This window comes from Acomys russatus, chromosome 19, assembly GCF_903995435.1.
Source record: "Acomys russatus chromosome 19, mAcoRus1.1, whole genome shotgun sequence".
NCBI lineage: Eukaryota > Metazoa > Chordata > Mammalia > Rodentia > Muridae > Acomys > Acomys russatus.
This window is the reverse complement of record NC_067155.1, coordinates 53,917,551-53,943,359: the sequence shown is the minus strand read 5'-3', so window position 1 is coordinate 53,943,359 and position 25,809 is coordinate 53,917,551. Positions and strand designations below refer to the sequence as shown.

The window sequence follows — 25,809 nt, the reverse complement described above, 5'->3', positions numbered from 1 at the left end:
AAGCCATTGTTCCTACGGGGATGCCTTCTATTTCACTGTCAGTCCTCAGTAAGATTTACCCTTTAAGAAGATGACGTAATGGCGGCGAAAACCCTTCCGCCTCACGGGCGCTTCTTTTTTTACGCAGGCACCTCAGTAGCTACCTATATTCCTGTGGGAGGGAAGGGGGCGGAGCCACGTCTGGACAGGAAGGACCTCGCGCCGCCGCCATTTTGGAACCTTCCCTGAGGCTCTCGCCCGTGCTCTCGGGAGTTCTATGAGCTGCTGCTGCTGAGCCACGGTCTCGCCGCGCAGAATGAGTGTGATAGACCATGTGCGGGACATGGCGGCCGCGGGGCTGCACTCCAACGTGCGGCTCCTCAGCAGCTTGCTGCTGACCATGAGTAATAACAACCCGTGAGTGGCGGCGGGGAGCGGCGGCCTGGGAGCCGGGGCTGAAGGGGTGGAGGAACGGTGCGGTCCCCCCCTGAGGCTGCGCGGGCGGCGAGGGCCTGTTCCGGCGGAGGTGGCCTCGGAGGACGGGCTCGTTCCGCGACAACTCAGTCCTGTTGCTGCCTCCCAGAGATCCAGTCCCCCAGTCCCCCGAGTGTCAGCCATGGACGTTCCCCCGCCGGCGTAGGGAGGGGAAGAACCCCCACTTTTTATCACCCTGGCCAACGCTCGAAGCCGAGAGCATCCGTGTCCGGAGTAGTGGCGCCCTTTTTTTTTTTTTTTTTTTGGTTTTTCGAGACAGGGTTTCTCTGTGTAGCCTTGGCCATCCTGGACTCACTTTGTAGACCAGGCTGGCCTCGAACTCACAGCGATCCACCTGCCTCTGCCTCCCGAGTGCTGGGATTAAAGGCATGTGCCACCACCGCCCGGCTAGTTGTTTGATTTTTTAAAAAGTCCTCCCTGTTTTGTTTGTTTGAGACAGAATCTCTGTAGTGCTAACTGTCCTAAAACAGCTATGTAGACCAGGCTGGCCTTGAACTCACAGAGTTCTACCTGCTTCTGCCCCACCCCCTCTTTGTCCCCCTCAAGACAGGGGTTCTCTGTGTAGCCTTGGCTGTCCTGGACTCACTTTGTAGACCAGGCTGTCCACGAACTCAAAGTGATTCTCCTGCTTCTGCGTCTTGAGTGCTGGGTTTAAAGGCGTGTGCCACCATGCCTAGCCTGCCTCCTAAGTCTTACTGAATTAAAGGCCTGCACCATCATGTATGGCTTCCCTTAAAAAAAAAAAAAGATTTATTATTTATTACGTACACAGTGTTCTGCCTGCATATAATGTCTGCAGGCCAGAAGAGGGTACCAGATCACATTAGTTGTGAGCCATCATATGGGTGCTGGGAATTGAACTCAGGACCTTTGGAAGAGCAGCCAGTGCTCTTAACCTGTAAGCCATCTGGTGCACACCTCTAATCCCTGCACTTCGGAGACAGAGGCAGGCAGGTGGATATTTTGAGTTCAAGGCCAGTGTGGTCTACATAGTGAGTTCCAGGACAGCCAGAACTGTTACACAGAGAAACTCTTGTCTTAAAAAACAAAAATAGGGGCTGGATAGATTTTAGAGGTTAAGAGCACTGGCTGCTCTTCCAAAGGTCCTGAGTTCAATTCCCAGCAACTACATGGTAGCTCATAGCCATCTATAATGAGATGTGGTGCCCTCTTCTGGCGGGCAGGCCAACAGGCAGGCAGAGCACTGTATACATAGTAAATAAATAAATCTTTTTTTAAAAAAAAACCAAAATAATTATTATTACTAATAAAGTAAAATTCCTGTTTATAGAATTCCTTGTCTCAGTCTGTTCTTGTCAGAAAAAAATGTATAAACCTCTCTTAATTTGGCAAGGAATAGGACTGGAGGTGTAAACATAAGAATGGTGACCAGGGTTGCAGACATATGGGTAGAATGCTTGCCTGGCATAGCAGAGGCCTTGGTTGGGTACCGCATGCAAGACAAAAAATAAAGCAGTGTCTTGGCATTTAACCTTGTTTATAAGGACTAGTGAAAATGGTGTCTTCTTGAGGGTAGAGGATGAAGCTCTGTGATAGAAGGCTTGCTTAGCATTTGTGAGGCCTTGGCCTCCATGTGAAGCACTGGGGGGAAAAGAGGACAGTTTGACACATAGACGTTTCCCCTGCATTGTCCTTGGACACCTGAGAGTCGAGGTCATAGTGCTTCTAGTGCTGTCAAGTTTGCTTTCTGCAAGTAAAATTATAAAGAGACTAGAGATGACTCCATACTTAAGAATGCTTGTTCTTGCATTTACTCTTTTTTTTTTTTTTTTTTTTTTTTTTTTTTTTTGAGACAGGGCTTCTTTCTGTAACAGCTCTGGCTGTCCTGGACTGTCTTTGTAGGACTGGCTGGCCTTGAACTGAGATCCACCTGCCTCTGCCTCCAAGAGGGCTGGAATTACAGGTTTATGCCATCATGCCTGGCTTCACTTTTTATGAAAAGAATTCAGAATGATAAATTTTCTCCTTTTCAGAGTCTCTAGCCCTTTGGTAATTGTCAACTCGTAATTGCTATCATTTGACACTGATTTGGTGTTAACCTAAGCTAATATAGGCATATGTACAACGCTGCTAAATTAAGAAGTCTTACTGAGGCTGCATAGTGGTATGTTTTGTAGCCCATCACTTCCGAGGCAGAAGCAGGAAGACTGCTATTAATTCAAGGTTGATTGGGCTACAGAGTGAGACATCGTGTCAAAAAGCCAGAAAATGGAGGAAGGGCTTAAAAAGGGAAGGAAAACATGTTTTCTTCATGTGTTTATTTGATTTGATTTATAGATATCACTTAGTATCTATAGTAAGAAAACACTACATTGTACAAAACCAAAATACAGTAAGATAGTATTCTAGATGTGTTGTCCATATTTGCATGGTTTTCAAATGTTGTGCCTCTGATTTGGCCACTTGCACATAAGGTATATTAGCTTTTTTGTAAGCTGACATGATACAGAACTTTGTGCTAGATATTCTTTCTAATTTCTAAAATAACTCATGTAGCATTTGTTCCTTTTGTGCTGTAGTGAGCTGTTTTCCCCGTCTCAGAAGTACCAGCTGTTGGTGTATCATGCAGACTCTCTGTTTCACGATAAGGAGTACCGCAACGCTGTGAGTAAGTACACCATGGCTTTACAGCAGAAGAAAGCCTTAAGTAAAACTTCAAAAGTGCGACCTTCAACTGGAAACTCTGCATCTACTCCACAGAGCCAGGTGATTGAGAGAACACATTCATTTATTTATTTTTGTTTTTCAGGACAGGATTTATCTGTGTAGACTTGGCTGTCCTGGAACTCTCTGTAGAGTAGGCAGACCTTGAACTCACTGAGAACCACCTGCCTCTGCCTTTCTGACTGACTAAAGGCGTGTGCCATCACGCCAGGCTTGTTCTCATTTCTTTAAGATTTATATTCTATGCGTCTACATCTGCATGCACACCAGAAGAGGGCGTCAGAGCCCAGTGTAGATGGTTGTGAGCCACCATGTGGTTACTGGGAATTGAACTCAGGACCTCTGAAGAATACTTAATCACTGAGCCATCTCTCCAGCCCCTTGTTCTTATTCTTGATTGCATATCTAGGAGCAGAATTGCTAGGTTATAAGATTACTCTTTTTAATATTTTGAAGAACTGTCACACTGCTGAAATCATATTTTGAAGAGATGTTTTTGTCACCTCCCAGTGTCTTCCATCTGAAATTGAAGTGAAATACAAAATGGCTGAGTGTTACACAATGCTGAAACTAGACAAAGATGCCATTGCTATACTTGATGGGATCCCTTCAAGACAGAGAACTCCCAAAGTAAGTTGAATTTCCCTCTTCCCCAGTTCTCCTCACTGTGCCCTGTCCTCTGTGTTCTCCATGGTTCAGGAAGTCTGTGTGATCATTCTTCTCATTTTTTTTTTTTTTAATTTAAAAATTTATTATTTATTATGTATACAGTGTTCTCCTTGTGTGTGTGCCCGCAGGCCAGAAGATGACACCAGATTTCATTATAGATGGTTATGAGCCACCACGTGGTTGCTGGGAATTGAACTCAGGACCTCTGGAGGAAGAGCAGCCACTGTTCTTAACCTCTGAGCCATCTCTCCAGCCCTTCTCATGGTTCTTATTCTTCTACTTTCCCTTAGTAGTGGAGCTGGGATCCAAACAGAACCATGGCTGACTTTGTTTAAGGACCCTGAGAATTCAGCCAGCTGTTATGACACTAGACAGTAATCTGAGCACGTGGCAAACAGAAAACCAGGCGGTCAAGGCTGTCTGAAAACAGACAAACACCAGAAGAAATGTTTGGTTTGGTTTTGTGGTACTGGAGATCCAACCCCAGGTCTCAGGCATGCTCAGCACTCACTCTGTCACTAAGCTGCAGTCTCAACTCTTTTCCTTTCCTTTAAAATTTTAATTTGGAGATAGTTTCACTAACTTAAACAGGCTGTCCTTCAGCTGTGTGACCTAGACTGGCTTGGACTTTGACTCTTCCTGCCCCAGCCTACTTAGTAGTTGGGATTATAGACTACACCACCAGGCCCAGCTATTCCTTAGGCTTCTTTCCTGTCCTTTCTTTTTCTTTAAAAAAAAAAAAAAACTTTTTGTGTGTCTGTGTGTGGTATGTGCATGTTAGTGCAGGTGCTTGCAGAGTCAAGAGGCGTTGGTCCATTGGAGCTAGACTTAAAGTCAGTTGTGAGTTCTCTGACATGAGTGTTGGGAATCAAACCTAAGCCCTCTAAAGAGCAGTGAATATTAGTGTAATAATATAAATGTGGGCTGGAGAGATGGCTCAGTGGTTAAGAGCACTGACTGCTCTTCTGAAGGTCCTGAGTTCAATTCCCAGCAACCACATGGTGGCTCACAATCATCTATAATGTGATCTGATGCCCTCTTCTGGCATGCAGGAGTACAGCAGGCAGAGCACTATATAAATAATATAATAATAAATAAATCTTTTAAAAATATGTATAAATGCATATGTAAAAATATTTAATAAAATATTTTTTTAAAAAGAGCAGCTACTGCTCTTAACCACTGAGCCATCTCTTTAGCCCCTTAAAGATTTATTTAATGTTTTTGAAATTTTTATTAATATTTTGCCTGCATAGTTACTGTGTTTGTGCATGGTACTGACAAAAATAACATGAGGGTGTTGGATACCCAGGAACTGGAGATACAGAGTTGCTGCCATATGGGTGCTGGGAACCAAACCTGGGTCCTCTGCAAGGGCAGCAAGTACTCTTAACTCTCTGAGTTGTATCTCTAGCCCTGTAAAGATTTATTTATTTTAAAATATATTTTATTAATTTATTCATATTACATCTCAGTTGTTATCCCTTCCCTTGTATCCTACCATTCCTCCCTCCCTCCCATTTCCCGTTACTGCCCTCCCTTATGACTGTGACTGAGGGGAACCTCCTCTTCCTGTATATGCTCATAGGGTATCAAGTCCCTTCTTGGTAGCCTGCTATCCTTCCTCTGAGTGCCACCAGGCCTCCCTATCCAGGGGACATGGTCAAATATGGGGCACCAGAGTTGATGTGAAAGTCAGTCCCCACTCTCCACTCAACTGTGGAGAATGTCCTTATTTATTTTTTTAATTTATTATCTATACAGTATTCTGCCTGCATGCCAGAAGAGGGCACCAGATCTCACCATAGATGGTAGTGAGCTACCATGCGGTTGCTGGGAATTGAACTCAGGACCCCCAGAAGAGCAGACAGTGCTTTTAACCTCTGAGCCATTTCTCCAGCCCAGGAATTTTATTTTATTTATTTTTTCCCGTCCTGGAACTCACTATGTAGACAAGGCTGACCTCAAACTCAGAGATCTACCTGCCTGTGCCTCCCAAGTGCTGGGATTAAAGGTATACATCACTACACCTGACTATATTTGTTTTTATTATTTTTAGAGGTTGTGTGTGTGTGTGTGTGTGTGTGTGTGTGTGTGTGTGTACACACACACCTGCAGAGGCTAGGGGAGTCTGATACCCCTATATCTGGAATTATAGGCAGTTATAAGCCACCTGATGTTGGTGCTGGGAACTGAACTCAGGTCCTCTGGAAGAGTACTGCATGCTCCTAATACTAAGCAGTCCCTCCTACCCCTCTTCGACATTCTTCCCATTGGGAATAATAATCTGAAGAGTACTGCAGGTGCTAATATTTTTTTTTAAAGCTTCTTCCTTTTTTTAAGAAAATATTCAGTGGTATACTTATTTGTTAATAGGAATATATATTAATTGTGTTGATCTTTTCCTTTGTAAAATTAAAACTAAAAGATTCCCTTTGGGCTGGGGAAGTGGCTCAGTGGGTTGAGTGCTTGCTGTGAAAACCTGAGCACCTGTGTTTGGATCCTCTGCAGCAATGTAAAAAGCCCACTGTTGGAGCAGATGTCTATAGCCGAGAGCTGGGGTGGCAACAAGCTGGCCAACCAGTGTAGTCAGAATGCCAAGCTCCAATTTCAATGAGAAACCCCATCTCAAGTAGACACTCAACATTGACCTCTGGCCTCCACACACACTTGGATGCATCTACACATGAACACACACACAACCTACAAGGTCCCTTGGTACGTACTGGTAGAATTTTTATATCTGTGTTTAATTTGGCAGTGTCTTAAAGAGTGTGCTTTTAACTGGAACTGGAAGCCCTGGCATGCATTCAGTTTAGACGTCTGACCTATGCGCACTGTCAGTGAGGGCAATTTAGCAATCTAAGAAAGCTTTTCTTTGTAATGTAGGTAATAGCATGCTCTCTGTTATCCTTTGTAAAAACTCAGTAAGTTCATAGATGTAAAACAACCCCTTTCCTTCATTGTTTTTTCTGGACTGGGGATTGAACCTACAGCTCTGTGCATGCCAAGCAAGCATGTTACCCCTCACTGTAAAACTACTTGTTTTGTTTTGTTTTGTTTTGTTTTTCGAGACAGGGTTTCTCTGTGTAGCCTTGGCCATCCTGGACTCACTTTGTAGACCAGGCTGGCCTCGAACTCACAGCGATCCACCTGCCTCTGCCTCCCGAGTGCTGGGATTAAAGGCGTGCGCCACCACGCCCGGCCGTTTTTGTCCTTTTTTTTGTTTGTTTGTTTGTTTTTTTGAGACAGGGTTTCTCTGTGTAGTCTTGTCTGCCTGGACTCCCTTTGTAGACAAGGCTGGCCTCAAACTCACACCGACCCGCCTGCCTCTACCTCCCCAGTAAACCTCCAACTTTTAAGGCCAAATACTAGCAGATAGTCTCGTACTCCATATTTAGGAATAAAAGATTGTTTGTAATTAGTGACATAGGGCTCTGAAGTTTTCCAAGTTAAGATTCTTTTTAATTAATTAATTTTGTTTTTTGTTTTTGCTTTTCTTTTTTCTTTGTTTGTTTTTGGTTTTTCAAGACAGTGTTTCTCTGTGGAGCTTTGGCCTTGGCTGTCCTGGACTTGCTTTGTAGACCAGGTTGGCCTTAAACTCACAGCGATCCACCTGCCTCTGCCTCCTGAATGCTGGGATTAAAGGCGTGCGCCACCATGCCCAGCTTCATACTGGGGTTTTTTTGAGACAGGTTTTCTCTGTGTAGCCTTGGCCATCCAGGACTTGCTTTGTAGTTCCAGGACAGCCAGGGCTGCACAGAGAAAACTGTCTCAAAAAACAAAACAAAATGGGGTGGGGTGGGCGGGGAGGGGAGGGGAGGGGGAAAAGAAAGAAAGAAAAAGAGCCTGATGTGGTGGCACATACCTTTAATCTCAGTACTCAGAGAGGCAGAGACATAGGATCTCTGTGAGTTAGAGGCCAGCCTGGTCAACAGAAGTTGTTCTAAGATAGCCACAGTTACACAAAGAAACCCTGTCTTGAAAAACAAACAAAAGTGCCTCATTTAAAATTTGCTTAAATGCAGCATCTCACTGCATTTAAATGCTGTGGTGGTTTGCTATTTGTATTACTGTTACCTTTGGAGTTTAGTTTGAGTTTGGTTTTTGTCTCTGTTTGGTGAGTAGACCGTTTTAGTGAATCAGTTTAAGTATTAGACCAGATTTTAGCCACTGGTCTGTCAAAACCCAATTTTTTTTCTCCGTATATGCCATTTCTTCTGGGGGGAAATTTTATATGATTCTTCTTAGATGGCTATGCCATGTCTTCTAAGCTGTGAATTGTGGCTTGTGCCTCCTATCTGGGCACTTAGGAAGCTGAGGCTGGGGGATTGCCACAAATTTGAGGCTAGCCTGATCTACATAGTGAATTCTAGGCCAGGCTGAGCTACTAAAAAAGAAACTTGCAAAAAAAACCAAAGATCCAGATGATGTGGTGTATGCCTATTGCCCTGCACTCAGGAGGGTAGAGGCAGAAGGATCAGGAATTCAAGGTTGTCTTTAGGTCTGCAGTGAGTTTGAGGCCAGCTTGAGCCAAATGAGATCTTGTCTCATAAAACCAAAACCAGGGGCTCAGGAGTTAAAAGGGTTTGCTGTTCTTCCGGGGCAGAGTTTGGATGACAGCACCCACATAGACAGCTTACAACCATCTGTAACACCAGGGACCCTCCACCTCTGCTGGCCTCCGTAGGCACCCATGCACACCCATATATACTCACGCATCACACACACACACACACACACACACACACATTTATGCACACAAATAAATGTAAAGTGTTTAAGAAAACATAAAAGTTTTTTTCACTTTCATATGCATTGGTAGTGACACCGGCTTGGGCTGGAAAGTTGGCTCAGCAGTTAGGAGCACACACAACTCTTCTACAGGCCTGAGTTCAATTCCCAGCACTCAAGTAGTTCACAACCTCCTGTAACTCTAGCTCCAGGGTGACCTAATTTCTTTAGCCTCAGTGGGCATCTGCACTCATGTAGACACACACACACAATTAAAAATAATGAATCTTAAGAGGGTGTGGTGGTGCACGCCTTTAATCCCAGCACTTGGGAGGCAGAGGCAGGTGGATTGCTGTGAGTTTGAGGCCAGCCTGGTCTACAAAGTGAGTCCAGCACAGCCAAGGCTAACACAGAGAAACCCTGTCTCAAAAAACCAAACCAAAACAAAAAAAAAACTAATCTTTTCTGGGCAGTAGTGGCGCACGCCTGTAATCCCAGCACTGTGGAGGCTGAGATAGAAGATCTCTGTGAGTTCAGGCCATCCTGGTCTACAGAGTGGGTCCAGGACAGCCAGGCTACACAGGGAAACCATGTCTGGAAAAACCAAACTAAAAGAAAACAAAAACCTTTGCCAGTCATGGTGACACACACCTTTAATTCCAGCACTCAGGAGACAGAGGGAGGTGGGTCTTTGTAGTTCCAGGCCAGCCTGGTCTTCACAGTGAGACCCTGTCTCAGAACAAAATCAAACCAAAAATTTTTAGAATATATTAGCCTGAGCATTTTGGGCACCTTTGTTTTTTAAAATTATCTGTATTACCTGTAGGCCCTGCTAGCAATTAATCAAGACACAGACACCTGTTATATTTTAAAATAGCCTTAGTTAACCTGGAGCAGAGCAGATATTAATCCGCTAAACTACCTTTTATAGTGGGGCAGGCATGGGAAAGTTACCTCTTATTTATAATCTCAAATACTTGTCAATGTTCTTCATCTGGACCTGATTCTCCATCCATGTGGTCGGCCATGTGCTTCTCCTCCATTTATCCCATGGCATCCTTCCTCTCTTCCCTTCAGGTTTCTCTCCTTTCTCCTCATGACAGTCTCTTTCCAAAATTCTTCTCTCTCTTAGCCCCACCTATCTCCTTTGTTCTGCCCAGGTGGGATGGCTTTTTATTAAGCAAGCAGTGACTAGCATGAAAATACATCAGACCATCCCCAACATCCTCCCCTTTTTGTCTAAATAAAAAAAGCCATTTTTTATATACAGTAAGTACAATTATGAAAAATTATAAAAAACCAGTAGGTAAGACTTATACACATAATATTTAATCAAAATGTATTTGGCAACCTTGTAGAAAATATTATCTATTCTATCTTGGTAAATCTAAAGTTTTGAACTTAAATCAACATCTATTAAAGCTCAAGCCTATCAACCTACAAGTATCTATCTAGACTTAAAAGTATCTTTTTACAATTGAGATGTAATGTGAATAAATTAATAAAATATATTTTTTAAAAAGTATCTTTAATTTCTATACAACAAAGCTTAATTTGGTCTTTAACCCCCCCTCAGAGATTTGAGAAAGAATAAATTTAGCTACCTGAATAGAAGGGAAGTGTAGGTTAGCAGCTTCCAAAATGAGAAAAATGACAGAGACAGTTTGCTGCCCGAGCAGACACCCACCACTCTATACCGCTGGAGCATCGTCTTGGCCTTGGGGCCCGATAATCTGACAGACATATTTGTGAAGCAGGCACCATTGAGGACTTGCTTACCCTGTTGGCCGTTGACTTTGTTTGTATTTAAGCTTGTCCATTTTAGGCAGAATTCTGTCTTTGGGAGAAACGAGGACATTTTTGTCCAGTGGCTGTTCTGTCACATTTAAAGCCATCTCCACAAGGAGGTTCTTTAATGTTCATCATCTTTTTTGAGGTAGGCAGGGTGCTGCCAGGAGTTAACCTGTTTTATTGCCAAAGAATTTTAAAAATAATAAAAATATTTTTAAATGTCTATTCTGTAGGTCTCTGAAGTTTCTGAAGACCTTACCTATTTTACCATATCTCTCTATAGAATCATGTCTGTTAAACCTAGCATGTATATTCTTATACTTGACATGACTATGAGTCAGTCAACAAGTGACTTGTATTACCTAACGTTCCTAAACAGCCTACACTGACGCTGTCAGGGTACTGAAGTAAACCACGTATTAACTGAGCTGTATGTACAATACCTCACACTGGAGTAGGGGTACGCTGTGTGAAGAACAACACCAGATCTGAATTCCATTGCAGTGTGTCAAGATTAAACCTGCTTTGCATCAATACACAAAATTCTCTATCAGTGAAGCAAAATTAACCCTATTTGTGAGTAACAAGTAAGGCCTTAAGTTGAGAAGTGGATTCAGTAATTCACTTTTTGTCCTATCATACCTACATATTTGTATACTCCCCTTTCTTCTTTACAACCCCCATTTCTATACCTTTTAATGACAATATATATCCATAGTCCAAGAAAGCAGCCAAAAACCTACCCAACCCTCTTTAAGGGAAATGGGGTGCCTTTTTCTTAAAGTATTTTAAAGCTGATTTGGGGCAGAGAATACCTGTAGGGGGCCCAAATAAAAAAAATGGTTAAACAAGCTGGGAACAGTTTTTGTGGTCTAGTCTCTCAATGTTGAGAACTTTCAGGCTTAATATTCTGTGTGGGACAGTCTGAAATGTTGGACCAATTTATTTAGATCAGAAGTCTTTTTTGAAGCTTTCTCTGATGAGGAACAGCAGCCAAAGCACTTGGGGCTGGAACATGAAGGATGCAGGATGTCAGTATGTTGAAGGAATGAATTCTGTCAGGTCTGAGCCAGTGTTCGTGTCTGGTTCTTTTATTCTGAAAACATAATTTCTCACAAGCATTATACAGTCTTAAAACTATAAATATATAAGGTGTGCAGGATGCACATGTCTCAGCCAATTTTAGAGCTATTTTTATATGGTGGGATTAGCAATATAAATTAACTGTTCTGTAGTTTGAATTTATGTAAACATAGACTTCCTTAAGTTAGCAGTCTCTTTTTTATTCAAGTCTGTTTCATTTTGACCTCTTTTAAAGACAAAATATAACATCATTAACAATGAACGTACAATTATATTGGAATCAAAATAAGATTGTATAGTTCTAAATGTCCTTCTCTAGGCTTTTTGGCACTTGATGTATAAGTTAGGCCGCAACCTGTTTTTCGAGAAAATGTTTCCCCTTTTAGAAACAAGCTGCTTGCCCTGAGTAGAAAAAAAAAGGCATTAAGTTTTAAATAAACATCAGATAGATTCCCATTTTATCTTAGGGTTTATGTATATAGTATGTATCTTGTACCTATGTAGGCAGCTTGTATGTTTGTTTTTCTTTTTAACCTTGGTCCTTATCTTGACCAACAAAATAAATTTTTTTAGGCCTAGGTATCTTGTACCTGGCTTTTTACATTTATTTTGGGTGGTTTTGTCTCACCCTTTCTCTACATGGGAGCCATGTAGCTTCATGTCTGTCTCCCCATTCAACTTGTGTCTTTACCTTGACCAACAAAACATATTTAAAGCATTTTTATTACCTTTTTATTTTTTAACATAACCCTCAGATTGATGTATATCTATCTTTTAGATCAATAAGTATATATAATCCACTGTTAAGAAAAAGGACACACCAGAGAAATGTCAGCTTAAGCAGTCTCTTGTAAGTAACTTATCTTATCAGCAGAGGGTCAAGCCTGTGGAGGCCAGGTTAGAACTCAGGAGTTCTGCCTGGCTTTTGTCTCTATTGTGTTGGGATTAAGGGCTGGTGCCATCACCGCCCTCTTTAACTATTTTATCTTAATTTAGTCAAAATTTTTAGAAATCTCAGTTAAAAAATCAAGCAAGGAAACCAAGAAAGTCTAGGCCTTGGGTTATTTGTGTCAATTTAGGCTTAAGTTAGTGAAATCCTGTCCACTATTCCTTGGAATTTAGTTATTGTTATCGCTCTTCGGTGGACCTTTTCTAGAAAGTCCTGACAAACACCTCGTAGCTAAGGAGCTTAGAATTTCAGTTGTTAAAAACTTTATGGAGAAGAGTTCAGTTTCTTCTCCCTTTCTACCTGTTAGTAACTTAGTCTCACATTTCTCTGCTCTTTGTCTTTTTCCCTGAACCATTTTTAGAGAGGGTAAGGAGAAGGGTGACTATGACTAAGCTCATTGTAAACAAATTTACAAACACCAAAACAAAGCCAAAAACCATCCAGGGGCCTTTTGCCATGGCACCTTGGAGAGGGACCATAGTAGTTTTTATTTTATTATTATTTTAGGCAGTTAACTCTATTTCTTAGGCTAGTTTAGAAGACTGTCAGTCTCTTAGTTCTGCCTTTCCAGCTGTCTCCGTGTATGTAGCCATCTTTGTTCTCTGGCTCATGGATGCTCTCTGGGAGCTATTAACCCTTTTTAGACTATGACAAAATATGATTTTTAAGAGTGTGGATACATGCCCCACAATGGACGCCACTTACTGTTTTTTAAAATTATCTGTATTACCTGTAGGCCTGGTTAGCAATCAGTCAAGACACAGACACTTGTTATATTTTAAAATAGCCTTAGTTAACCTGGGGCAGGGCAGATATCAATCTTCTAAACTACCTTTTATATTGGGTTAGGCATGGGATTCCTGTCTCAGTCCCATGCCATTTGTTTCTAATAACTTCTCTCAAGTTACCTCTTATTTATAATCTCAAATACTTGTTAATGTTCTTCATCTGGACCTGATTCTCCATCCATGTCATCGGCCATGTGCTTCTCCTCCATTTATCCCATGGCAGCCTTCCTCTCTTCCCTTCAGGTCTCTCTTTTTTCTCTTTGTGGTGGTCTCTCTTCTTCCCAGAATTATTCTCTCTCTTAGCCCCATCTATCTCTTTTGCCCTGCCCAGGTGGGTCACACAGATTGCAAGCAGTAATTAGCATCAGAATACACCAGACCATCCCCCCCCCAACACATACCGTTCATTTTAATAACAAAAATCAAAGTAACTTGCTAGGTGTGGTGATGCACGCCTTTAATCCCAGCACTCAGGGAGGCAGAGGCAGGTGGATCTATGTGAGTTCAAGGTCAGCCTTGGCTACACAGTGAGTCCAGGACAGCTAAGGCTACACAGAGAAACCCTGCTTCAAACCTCCCCTCCCCCCAAAAAGGAAGAAAGCAGAATAGTAGTTGAGAATACAAATTGGCTTGCTCATGGTGAAGTGCTTCCTTTGTACATACAGTTGACTTATTGTCCTTCTTTTTGTGTGTAGATAAACATGATGTTGGCAAACCTGTACAGGAAGGCTGGTCAGGAACGCCCATCCGTCACCAGTTACAAGGAGGTCCTGCGGCAGTGCCCTCTGGCCCTTGACGCCATTCTAGGTATAGAAAGTTTTCTGACTGTTGTCTGGTGTGTTTGCAGTCAAAGATGATAAGTCTCAATTATGAGCATGCATTGGATAGAGTAGAGCTTTTTTTTTTTAGATTTTAATCTTATATGAATGAGAATTTTGCTTATATGTATATATGTGAACCACTCATGTGCCTAGTGCCCATAGAGGTTGGAAGAGGGCATTGGAGCCCCAAGAATTGGAATTATGGTTTGAAACCATCATGTGAGTGCTGGGAATCCAACGTGGATCCTCTGCAAGAGCAGCAAATAATCTTAATTATTGAGCCGGTTTCCCAGCCCCAAGAGTAGGCTTAAAACATCTGAATACTGTCAGTGATGACATAAGAGCAACACTGTCTTTTAGGGTTGGGGTATAGCTCAGTGACAGCACGGGCTGCGCTCTGTGTGTTAGGTGCATCTCGCTTAGCTGAGGGAAGACAGCTGTGCAGCCTACTGTTTTTACACTTGGGAGGAGGATGCTTGCCTCACCTTTCTCTTGCTTTTTTGGGGGTTAGGTCTGTTATCCCTTTCTGTAAAAGGCGCAGAGGTAGCATCAATGACGATGAATGTGATCCAGACTGTACCCAACCTGGACTGGCTGTCTGTGTGGATTAAAGCATACGCTTTTGTGCACACTGGTGACAACTCGAGAGCCATCAACACCATCTGGTGAGAGCCCGGATGTTCGCTCAGTGATTATGCTGGTGGGAGGTGCGGTCTCTGTATGTAGATCTCATTATATAGCCCAGGTTGCCCTTGAATTTGCCTCCGTCTTCCAGCCTCAACTTCCCCAGTGCTGGGATTATAGGCATGAGTCGCCAAGCCTGGCTTAATCCAAGGATCTTGGCCCTTTCCTTGTCTGGAGATGTGGTAACGCTTACTGCTTGGCGTTGCAGTCTTGTCTTTGGCCTGTGTTGTTTTCTAATGCATAAGTGGTTGCAAATGTAATAAACTGTTGGAACTTGTGAAAATGCAAAGTTAGACTGAGTTCTGCTCTGTTCGTGTGAAGATGACCACCCTAAAAGAGCAAACAGCTAAGACGTCAGTCATGTTCATATCTTTTTGTTAGACATATTTACTGTAACCCCTGACATAGGATACTTCTTTGCAATTATGGATTTCTTCCTATTTAAGTGAAGTCCTAGACAAAAAGATGTAAGAGTGTGTGTGTGTGTGTGTGTGTGTGTGTGTGTGTGTGTGTGTGTGTTATGAATAGCTGTCACTTATGAACGATGTATTAAAAATCATGTATGTTATCCTCTTAAAAACTATAACCATGCTGTGTGTGGTGGACATGCCTTTTATCTCAACACTTAGGAGGCAGAAGCAGGCTTGCCAGTGAAAGCCTGTTGGGAAAAAAGACCCCAAACAAAAACAATCCAAAATTCATAACTAGGGAGTTCTTTGTAGATATTAAGTGATTATATTTGATATATACACACATATATATGTATATATAAAAATATTATGTAACTTTAAACCATTGGGTTTATTTAGTTTTATGTGTATTATTGTTTTATTTGCATGTATGTTTGTAAACCATATGTGTGCCAAGTGCACAGAGCTCAGAAGGCAGCATTGGATTCCCTGGAACTGAAGTTATGGACAGCTGGAAGCTGCCGTGCTAGTGTTGGGAAGCGGATCTGGGTCTTCTTAAGGAGCATCTGACTCTCTTAGCTGCTAAGCTATCTCCCCAGATCCCAGTGTAGCTTTTAAAGCTCAGGGTGAAGTCCATTTTACCTAAGTCATTTTAAAAAATGATATTTGTATTTATTTGCTGTGCAGTGGGCACATGGGCTTGTGTGGAGGTCATTGTACAACTTGGAGGAGGCAGTCTCTCCTTCCAACATCTAGGTTCCACGGTCAAACTCAGATCGTCAGGCTTAGTGGCAAATGCTGCCTTTACCTGCTGAGCCATCTTGCTGGCTTACCAGCATTATTATTATAGTGAGGAGTTGTAGCTCTCATTTATAAATGTCAGGACTTGGGAGGTGGGGATAAAATAATCATGAGTTCAAAGCCAACCTAGATAATGTAGTAAGACCCCCCTCCCACCCCCACCCCAGCTTTAATCCCAGCCCTTGGGGAGGCAGCGGCAGGCAGATCTGTGAATTCCAGGCCAGTTTGGGCTACAAAACAAGTCCAGGACAGCCAAGGCTGCACAGAGAAACCCTGATTTGAAAAACCAACCAACCAAACAAAACAACCCCAAATCTTTTCATGTAAAATGTTATCTATACAGAAAAGTATGCCACCTACTCCTGGATGCAATGATTAAAAACAGATTTTAACAGATTCTAAGGGTATTTAATCTCTTTTTAAGTTCACTAGAGAAAAAATCCTTACTGCGAGACAATGTGGACCTGCTGGGGAGCCTGGCAGACCTGTACTTTAGAGCAGGGGACAGTAAGAACTCGGTCCTCAAGTTTGAGCAGGCGCAGATGTTGGATCCTTACTTGATAAAAGGTGAGTCCCAGGCCAGAGAGTGTCTGTAAAGGGGAAAAGGCAGCTAAGAGGAAAGGCAGAGTCTGGTAGTGGCACCTGGTACTGTTTTGTTGCTGTTTTTAGGCTTATTTTAATGACGTGTGTGTATCTGTGTTGTGTATGTCTCTGTGTGTATATATACATGTATGTAAGCAGAGGTGCCGTTGGAGGCCAGAGGCATTGGTTTCCCTAGGAGTCAGTTTGATGTGGATGGCCCTTTTGATGTGGGGATTGGGTCGTCTAAAGAGCAGAGCTTGTACTTGACTGCTGAGCCATCTCTCCAGCATCTTGTTTTTACTTTTTGAAGACATGGTCTCATGTAGCCCAAGCCAGCCTTGAACCTGGCTTTGAATTCTTGATTCTCTTGCTTGCATCTCCCAAATGCTGGGCTGACAGGTGTTCACCCCCACTGTGCTCAGGTCTGTTACTGTTTTCAGGACAGTTTTAAAGGCTTGCTTACTGTAGTGTTGCAATTAACTTAGCAGTAACCGACACAGTAAGATTGTAGTGTATTTTAAAACTGCAGCCACTACTCTGGGCAGAATCTAAACTACTCAAATTGTATGGCCTCAAAACCTACATATATACCAGTAACTTGCCAATCTGGTGACTCCTGGCACCCACTTCTTTCCCAACTGTCAACTGTCCAGTTATTGGCTCTTTCAACCTCCTCTCTTAAAGCTCCGCCTTCTACTTCTGTCCTTCTGCCCAGCTGATTGGCCAAACAGCACTTTATTGACTCCATCCATGCAAGGCATTCCTCCATAGTAGTAGCTCTCCTATCCTGTTGGATGGCTTTAACACTGAGGAGATTTCTATTCTGAGTTCCTGTTTTCGCTTCAACGGTGTTCTCCTCACAGACCACGGCTTAGCTCTTTTCTTTTAAGGGGTGTTGTGGCACCTCCCTATGAGTTAATAAATTTATGATAAGGCTTGCCAGCCTGGGTCCTGCTTCTGCCCTTGGGGTGTCCAGATAGCACTGGGTGGACTGGAAGGCATGAAGCTTAGCCAGGTGGGTGCGTTTGCAGGATCTTGGTTGGCGTGAGTGTGGGAGAAACAGCGTTCTCCAATACAGTGTTTTAACCTGAAAGCTGACCACCAGGCTACTTGACTGACTTAAGGGTGACAGAGGTGGGGGTCACAAGGTCTTGCACAAGGACATGCAGGCCCAGAACAGGGAGGGAGCAGTCTTTACTTCTTCTGCTCTCAAGATGAGATTTTCAGGCTTCAGATAACGTGTTGACCTCACTCTTGCTCCGGGCCACCTGCCCCACAGTGGCTTGGCAGACTGCTGGCATCCTTTTAGGGACTTTGGTTTTCCTGTGTCCTTAGTATAATTATGAAGCAGCAGGGGAACAGGTATGAAGTCATAAGGTGGTTACAGTGTCATCCACGCAAACAGCAGAAGAATCAAGGACCTGGAAGCAGCTACAGGTGAAGGAACAAGGCCCGATGACTGGAGAGGCTGGTGGGCCAGTTGTTCAAGAACAGAGGGAAATGAGTTCTGTAAAAACCTAGCAGGCCGTCAGAAAAATATGCCTCAGGACAGTAAATAGGTGTTTAGATTCATAAAGAATAAGTGTCCAATAATTCTAACACCCAGGCTGAAGCAGGCTTGTGAGATCAAGGAGAAAGACCCTGACTCAAACAAAAGGGATGACAGAGTGGGAAGAGATCATCTCAAGTATTCAGATGTGTGAACAGATCTAGAAAGTAAGCTTGTACAAGAGGGCCCCCCACCCCCGTGGTTGTTCCTCTTTTCCAAAGTGATCACACCACACTAGGAATCCTAGCACTTGGGAGGCAGAAAAAGAAGTCAAAGGTTCCAGTTCATTTGGCTATTCTGGACTACTTGAAACTGTCTGAGACCTAGCCACCACCAAAGAAACAGAGAAGCCAGGTGTGGCACATGCCATTTATCCCAGCACTTAGGAGGCAGAGGCAGGCCTAGTCAACAAAGCAAGTTCCAGGACAGCCAGGGAAACCCTCTCTGGAAAAAATAAACAAAAACCAAAAAAGAAAGAAGGGGGGAGGGGGGCAGTCTTTTAGAACTCCTAGCCTGGTGGCATTGGTAGCTAGGAGTCAGTGTTCATACCTGATCCCAGGCAAGTGGCTGTGATCTTGTTCTGAGAGGACTGAGAATTTGATGGAAAGGAAGGAGGGTGGTAGGAAGAGGTACATGCGAACCACTGTGGGGCCTCATAAACCAGAATGGGTGTTCCCTAATGACCTGCATCCTAGAATGAAACTGCAGCTTTTTGGGCAGAGCCATCTGATTTTGAGGCTGGGCGTTTGCCAGCATAGTAAGTGTGTGCTGAGAACTCTTGAGTAACAGCAGCATTGTGTGATGACTTCTTTGGGACTTTTTGTTTGTTTTTGTTTTTTGAGACATTGTTTCTCTGTGTAGCCCTGGCTGTCTTGGAACTCTCTGCAGACCAGCTGGCCTTGAATTCACAGAGATTCACCCACTTCTGTCACCCAGAGTGCTGGGCTTGGTGACAATCTTTAATGCAGGAGTGTTCTGCCTTTATGTGTGTATATGTACCATGTGAGTGTCATGCCTGTTTTCCTCAGAGGTCAGAAGAGGAAGTCAGATTCCCTAGAACTGGAGTTAATATGTGGTTGTGAGCCACCACATGGGTGCTGGGAACTGACCCTAAGCCCTCTGAAGAAGTACGCTTAGCTCCGAGCCATTTTTCCTGCGTTTTCAGAGCACTTTTCCTACTTTGGTAGAAGAGCCTCTTCTTATTGTGTCCTTTCTTTCAGGGATGGATGTCTATGGCTACCTTCTGGCTCGAGAAGGGCGGCTGGAGGATGTGGAGAACCTCGGCTGCCGCCTTTTCAACATTTCTGATCAGCATGCAGAGCCCTGGGTAGTCTCTGGGTGTGTTTGTTTATTCCTTTTTCTCCCCAATTTTCAGTAGATTTTTTTTTTTTTTTTTTTTTTTTTTTTTTTTTTGGTTTTTCGAGACAGGGTTTCTCTGTGTAGCCTTGGCCATCCTGGACTCACTTTGTAGACCAGGCTGGCCTCGAACTCACAGCGATCCGCCTGCCTCTGCCTCCCGAGTGCTGGGATTAAAGGCGTGCGCCACCATGCCCGGCTTCAGTAGAATTTTTGAAAAGAGATTGGGTTGTTTTGTTTTGTTCCCTTTAAGAGATTTTTTGTTTGTTTGTTTGTTTTTCAAGACAAGGTTTCTCTGTATTGACTTGGCTGTCCTGGAGTCGCTTTATAGACCAGGCTGGCTTTGAACTCAGAGTGATCCGCCTGCCTCTGCCTCCTAGTGCTGGGATTAAAGGCATGCACCACGCCCGGTTTCTTTAAGAGAATACTAATTTGAAGCTAGGTGTGGCTTTAATCCCAGCACTTGAAACCCTGTCTCTAAAAACACACAAAGAGAGAGAGAATGAGTGAATGAATGAATATAAAGAAAGTTCGAGGCCAGCCTGGTCCACAAAGTGAGTCCAGGATGGCCACGGCTACACAGAGAAACCCTGTCTCAAAAAAAAAAAAAAAAAACCCCAAAAAAAAAAAAAGAAAGAAATTGAACGAGGCATAGTGGTGCAGGCTTTTAATCCTGCCACTCAGGAGGCAGAGACAGGTGGATCTCTATGAGTTCAAGGACAGCCTGGACTACATGGCAAGTTCACATAGTTAAGACCCTGTCATCTGGTCAGGTGGTGGCGCACGCCTTTAATCCCAGCACTGGGGAGGCAGAGGCAGGTGGATCACTGTGAGTTTGAGGCCAGCCTGGTCTACAAAGTGAGCCCAGGACAGCCAAGGCTACACAGAGAAACCCTGTCTGGAGAAACCAAACCAAACACAAAACCAAACAAACAAACAAAAAATCCCCAAAACAAAAAACCCTGGGAATTGAACTCAGGACCTCTGGAAGAGCAGCCAGTGCTCTTAACCTCTGAGCCATCTCCCCAGCCCCTTGTTTTTGTTTTTAAACCAGAATTTATTTTATGACTGTTGAAGTCTCAAGATGAACTTGATGCAGCAACAGATGCCCCCTTGGATTTAGATGTGGTTTTTTTTCATGTAGTTCATACCTTTATGTGCAATAGGTAAGTTTTAGGTACTTCATTGGTCCAATACCCAGTAGTGTTTCGGCTCTTAGCCTCTGCAATCCAGTTACACTTTCCTCAGTCCTTGGCAGTGTAGCTCCATTTGCCACAGGTGGACTTCTGCAGGGCAGACCTTAGAGTACCGCAGAGGCACATGTGTGCCTTATTGTAGCAGTTTCCAGAGGGTGGTACTTGTCATCTTGTTTCTGTTGCCAAAGACCAAAGAGCTGCTGTTCTTGTTTGAAACAGAGTCTCTCTGTAGTCCTGGCTGTCCTAGAACTTGATGTAGACCTCAGAGTCAGAAGAGGTCCTCCTCTGCTGCTCAAGTGCTGGGATGAGAGGTGTGCGTGCATCACCATGCTGGGCTGACCTTTGTTTTGAGTCTCATGTACCCGGCGGCTGGTTACTGTGTAGTTGAGGCTGGCCTTGAATTTGTGGTCCTTTTGGGGCGGGGGAAGCGGGACTTTGTACATTTTAATATTTTTTAAAGATTTTATTTATTTATTTTGTATACAATGTTTTGTCTGAATGTACACCTGCAGGCCAGGAGAAGGCACAATATATCATTATAGATGGTTGTGAACCACCATGCAGTTGCTGGGAATTGAACTCAGGACCTTTGGAAGAGCAGGCAGTGCTCTTAACCTCTGAGCCATCTCTCCAGCCCCTGGACTTTGTACATTTTAATTTGATCATATTACCCTAAACCCCTCCTTAACTCCTACAGATCCACCTTCTCTGTCCCTCCCCTACTAGGTATCCTCCACTTTATTTTATAATTTATTTACTAATCTTTTGACTATAGTTTATGCTCTCCTTTACTTCACAGTATGTAGCAATTCATTGGAGTGTAGTCAACTTACAGGAGTCAGACCTTAACACAGACTTCTGCTGTCCTCATCAGCTGTCCATAGGTCCTCACTTGGGTGGGAGCTCATGAGCCCCATCCCCTTCCATGCTGCTGGAAGATTGGTTCTGTGCTGGCCTCATGGCTCTGGGTTCCAGAGTGCAGCTTTCTGTCAGGTTCAGAGGACACTGTTCTGTACCAGTCCTCCCAGATTTCTGCTTCTTAGATCCTTTCTGACCTCTCCTACAGTGGTCCCTCTTGAAGGGGATTTGACACAGAAAGCCCCTTGCTGGCCGAGCGCTCTGGTCACTTAGCCACAGCACTTCGACATCTAAGTCATCAGGCCTCAATGAGAACACCTTGACCCTCTGAGCAGTTCGGACAGTTTTTGTTTGTAAAGACAGTCTGTCAGCTTCCCAAGTGCCAGGGTTGCAGGAATTGGCCACACAGTCTGGTGTCAAGCGTTCTCCATTGGCTTCTCTCAAATAACTTGCAGTGTTTTTTTCCCCCAGCTGCCATAGCTTCTATAGCAAGCGCTACTCTCGGGCCCTGTACTTGGGCGCCAAGGCCATTCAGCTGAACAGCAACAGCGTCCAAGCTTTACTCCTCAAAGGAGCAGCTCTCAGGAACATGGGCAGAGTCCAGGAAGCTATAATACATTTTCGGGAGGCTATAAGGCTCGCACCTTGTCGCTTAGACTGTTACGAAGGTAAGACAGGAAACTGGCAATGTGACTCTGGAGGCCTGACAGCTGCATCCAGGTGGAAGGCTTTGTTAGGTCAGAACTTGCTGGCTCTGTTGTCTATTAGAGTCATGGCAGCTGGGGGAAAAGTGGTTGTAAAAGCAAACTGAGTCTCTCCAGCACTGGGTGATTGGTTGGTTTTTAAAAGTATCATTAATATATATTTTTTTAAAAAACAGAATGTCACTGTGTCCCAGTAGAGCTGTGCCAGGTTTAGCCACATTTGGTAACTGCGTCACTGAAACTAAAATAGCTCTTATAAGATTCTGTTCCTCTAAACATATTTTTATAAGAGTTTAAAAATAAGCTCAGAAGTCTATCTCATAACAGGAAGACGAGTTCAAACCTGAAGAGAAAAATTTGAAGTTAGAAAAAGAAAACTCTGCTTATATAGCTATGGTGGGTCATTCTTAACAGCCCCATTGGAGCTTTAGAATGGAGGGAGGCACTGCAGGGCGGGAGGCTGCTGCGGGGGGGGGGGCGGGGCAGAGCACTGTGAGGGCTTTGGTGGGGCCAGCCTGCTGTACAGAATCTCTGCTTGCTTTGTTTTTCAGGTCTCATAGAGTGTTACTTAGCTTCTAACAGCATCCGAGAAGCAATGGTGATGGCCAACAATGTTTACAAAACTCTAGGTGCAAACGCGCAGACTCTTACCCTGTTAGCCACCGTATGTCTGGAAGACCCAGTGACACAAGAGAAAGCCAAAACGTTGTTAGATAAAGCCCTGGCCCAGAGGCCAGACTACGTCAAGGCTGTGGTGAAGAAAGCAGAGCTGCTCAGTGAGTGTGCCACACATCTGTTCCTTGTGTGACCCTCATCTCCAGTGGACACTGCAGCCTACAGATGACTGAGCAGGCCTGAGCCCGCTTGAAGTGCTTTGTCACAACCAGATGTGGCTTAGACCTGCTTAGAGCTGGCTTAAACCAGCTAAAATTACTCAGTAGCCATTCAACTCCTCTCTGTTTGGTTTACTCTTGAACTAGTTTAGTCTGACTACAACATACTTTACTTAATTTGAATGTTTCTGAGCTATCTGGATTCTTGTAACTTTCTCTTAGCTTTCTTTTTCCTTGTGGCATTTTCACATGTGTATACGGCCCACATGGGTATTTTGGCCCAGAGTTCTAATGTAGAGCCCTTGACCTCATCTACTGCTGGCCTTTTTGCTGGCATCTGGAGTTAAATTTAAGAGAATATCTAAGCTAGGTGTGGTGGCACACTCGTGTAACCCCAGCACTCAGGAGGCAGAGGCAGAAGGATCTCTGTGAGTTCGAGACCAGCCTGGTCTACAGAACTATTTCAGGACAGCTAGAACTACACAGAGAAACCCTGTCTGGGATTTTTTTTTTTTTTTTAAAGAATTTAGGGCATAGGTTTAATGGCTTGGGTGAAAGTTCCACCAAGGCTGATGTCCTCAGTTAAGTCCTTAGGCCTTACATCATAAGACAGCCAACTCCCACAAATTACCCTCTAACCATCACTTGTGTGCTGTAGCATGCTCACTTCCCTCCACATAGACTGAGTACTCATTATGCCAAATTCCCAGGGAAATAAAGACCGCAAGCCCCTTGTTAACACTGCAGTGACCATCTGAGGGTGTCTCCAAGGAAGTTGTTGTTTTATAGTGGGTGTGACTTTGTATACTAGCTGAGCAGTGAAGATTGTTTTTCTCTGTAGGCAGGGAACAGAAATATGAAGATGGAATTGCTCTGCTGAGGAATGCACTGGCCAACCAGAGTGACTGTGTCCTGCATCGCATCCTGGGAGACTTCCTAGTGGCTGTGAATGAGTACCAGGAAGCAATGGACCAGTACAGTATAGCACTAAGGTAGGTGCTCAGCCTCCATGGGAAGGCGGGAAAGGGAGAGGAGGTAGGGCCTGTGTGACAGTTCTGCAAACACATGCTGTGCCCACAGCTGAAGGCAGAGTAAGAATAGTACTGAGAGAAAAGTTTTGTGAATTCTTGACTTCTGACATATTTTCCTAAAGCATATTAACAGAATTGGAGAGTTGCTTCATTGTTCTCCAGCCCACGTCAGTGTAACACCCAAACTGATTTGTACAGATCTCCTGTGCTTGCCTACACACCCATGACTTTGTAGGGTTATACCTAGTGTATATTTTACGTTCTGCTTTTTAAAATCAAGGTGTTGTTAAGTGTGTTCCTATGTTTCTGTCATAATTAAAAACTTAAATTCTGAGCCAGATGTGGTGGTGCACACCTGTAATCCCAGCAGAAGCAAGTGAATCTCTGTGAGTTTGATCCAGCCTGGTCTTCAAAGTGAGTCCAGGACAGCCAGGGCTGTTACACAGTATGAAAATTTGGGTTTTTTTTTTTTTTAATTTTTTTATTTTTTTTTTGAGGCTAGAGAGGGAAGGTTTGGGTCAAGATTATGCTGCAACATGGCTTCAGAGGTGTTTGCTGTGGGTCAGGAGGCTGCTTGGTGCCTGGGACTCGCTTCAGTGTCAAAGTGCTGCCTAGCATGTGTAAGGCCTGAGCTTCAATTTCCATTGTTGCTGTTGTTGTTGTTATTCCTTGAGAGCCAAATGAGGAGTCTGGGGCTCTGGGCTTTGTGGCGTTGCTACTAATGAAAATGTCTTGGTCCTGGATCTATACTCAGGACTTAAAATCCATCCCATGGTGTGACATGTTGGCTGTGGTTAAGTGCAGTCCATGTGATAACATGAAACGGTGTCACAGAAGAGTAACTTCGTCGTGGACCTGAGGCTGACCCTGGTGGCCTGATTCTTTTTCCTTCCCTAACTGCTGAGATTACTGGTGTGTGCCTTGTGTCTGGCTTTGAACACCAAGCCTCTCTGTTAGTACTGCCACTTTTTTTTTTGTTTGGCCACTGCAGCCAGCAGAGTGCCAGGCCTTGATAGTTGAGAAGGTTTAAAAACTTTAGGAGGAAAAACTGAATTAAGAATTTTTAATTTAGTCGGGTGTGGTGGTGCATGCCTGGCAAACCTGCCATTTTTTAATGAATTATTTATTATTTTATGTGGATGGGTGTTTTGCCTGCATGTATGTCAGTACACCATGTGGCCTGTTGCCCACAGAGGCAAGAAAAGGGTGTCAGATAACTGGTAACTGGAGTCACAGCTGGTCATGAGACAGCATGTGGGTGCTGGGAACTGAACCCAGGTCCTCTGCAAGAGCAGTAAGTGCTCTTAACTGCTGAGTCACCTCTCCAGCCCCCTCAAGTTAAAAATTCTAAAACTTTGGACAGTGTCCCCTTTTTACCTCTGATGGACTCCCTGGACCCAGCATTGGAAGCCACAGTTGTGTCTCTGAGCCTAGTCACCTTGCTGCTGAGCCAGCTCAGTGACAGCAGTCCCAAGAAGAAAGCACGGACTCAAGCCTCTCCTCTTTTGTTGTTCCTTAGTTTGGATCCCAATGACCAGAAGTCTCTAGAAGGAATGCAGAAGATGGAGAAGGAGGAGAGTCCCACAGATGCCACTCAGGAGGAGGATGTGGACGACATGGAGGGGAGTGGGGAAGAAGGGGACCTGGAGGGCAGCGACAGTGAGGCAGCCCAGTGGGCTGACCAAGAGCAGTGGTTCGGCATGCAGTGAAGGCACAGTGGCAGCCCCTTGGGATTCCTAGACTGACAGGCGCTGTTGGAGGTGTGCTCACAGCAGGGCTCCCTGCCTGGTCGCTCATGTAGACAGCACTTC

General features: G+C 44.0%; 1 protein-coding gene across 1 annotated transcript; it reads left to right on the top strand.

The window, feature by feature from the left end:
* The first annotated feature begins 238 nt into the window (after positions 1 to 238).
* Anapc7 (anaphase promoting complex subunit 7) lies at positions 239 to 25,809 on the top strand. The gene is made up of 11 exons (XM_051161551.1): positions 239 to 396; positions 3,015 to 3,201; positions 3,670 to 3,789; positions 13,869 to 13,980; positions 14,506 to 14,659; positions 16,314 to 16,456; positions 19,241 to 19,358; positions 21,902 to 22,098; positions 22,686 to 22,910; positions 23,809 to 23,959; positions 25,518 to 25,809. Exons 1-11 carry the CDS (start codon positions 296 to 298, stop codon positions 25,705 to 25,707), a joined length of 1,698 nt encoding a protein of 565 aa, XP_051017508.1. The 5' UTR covers positions 239 to 295; the 3' UTR covers positions 25,708 to 25,809.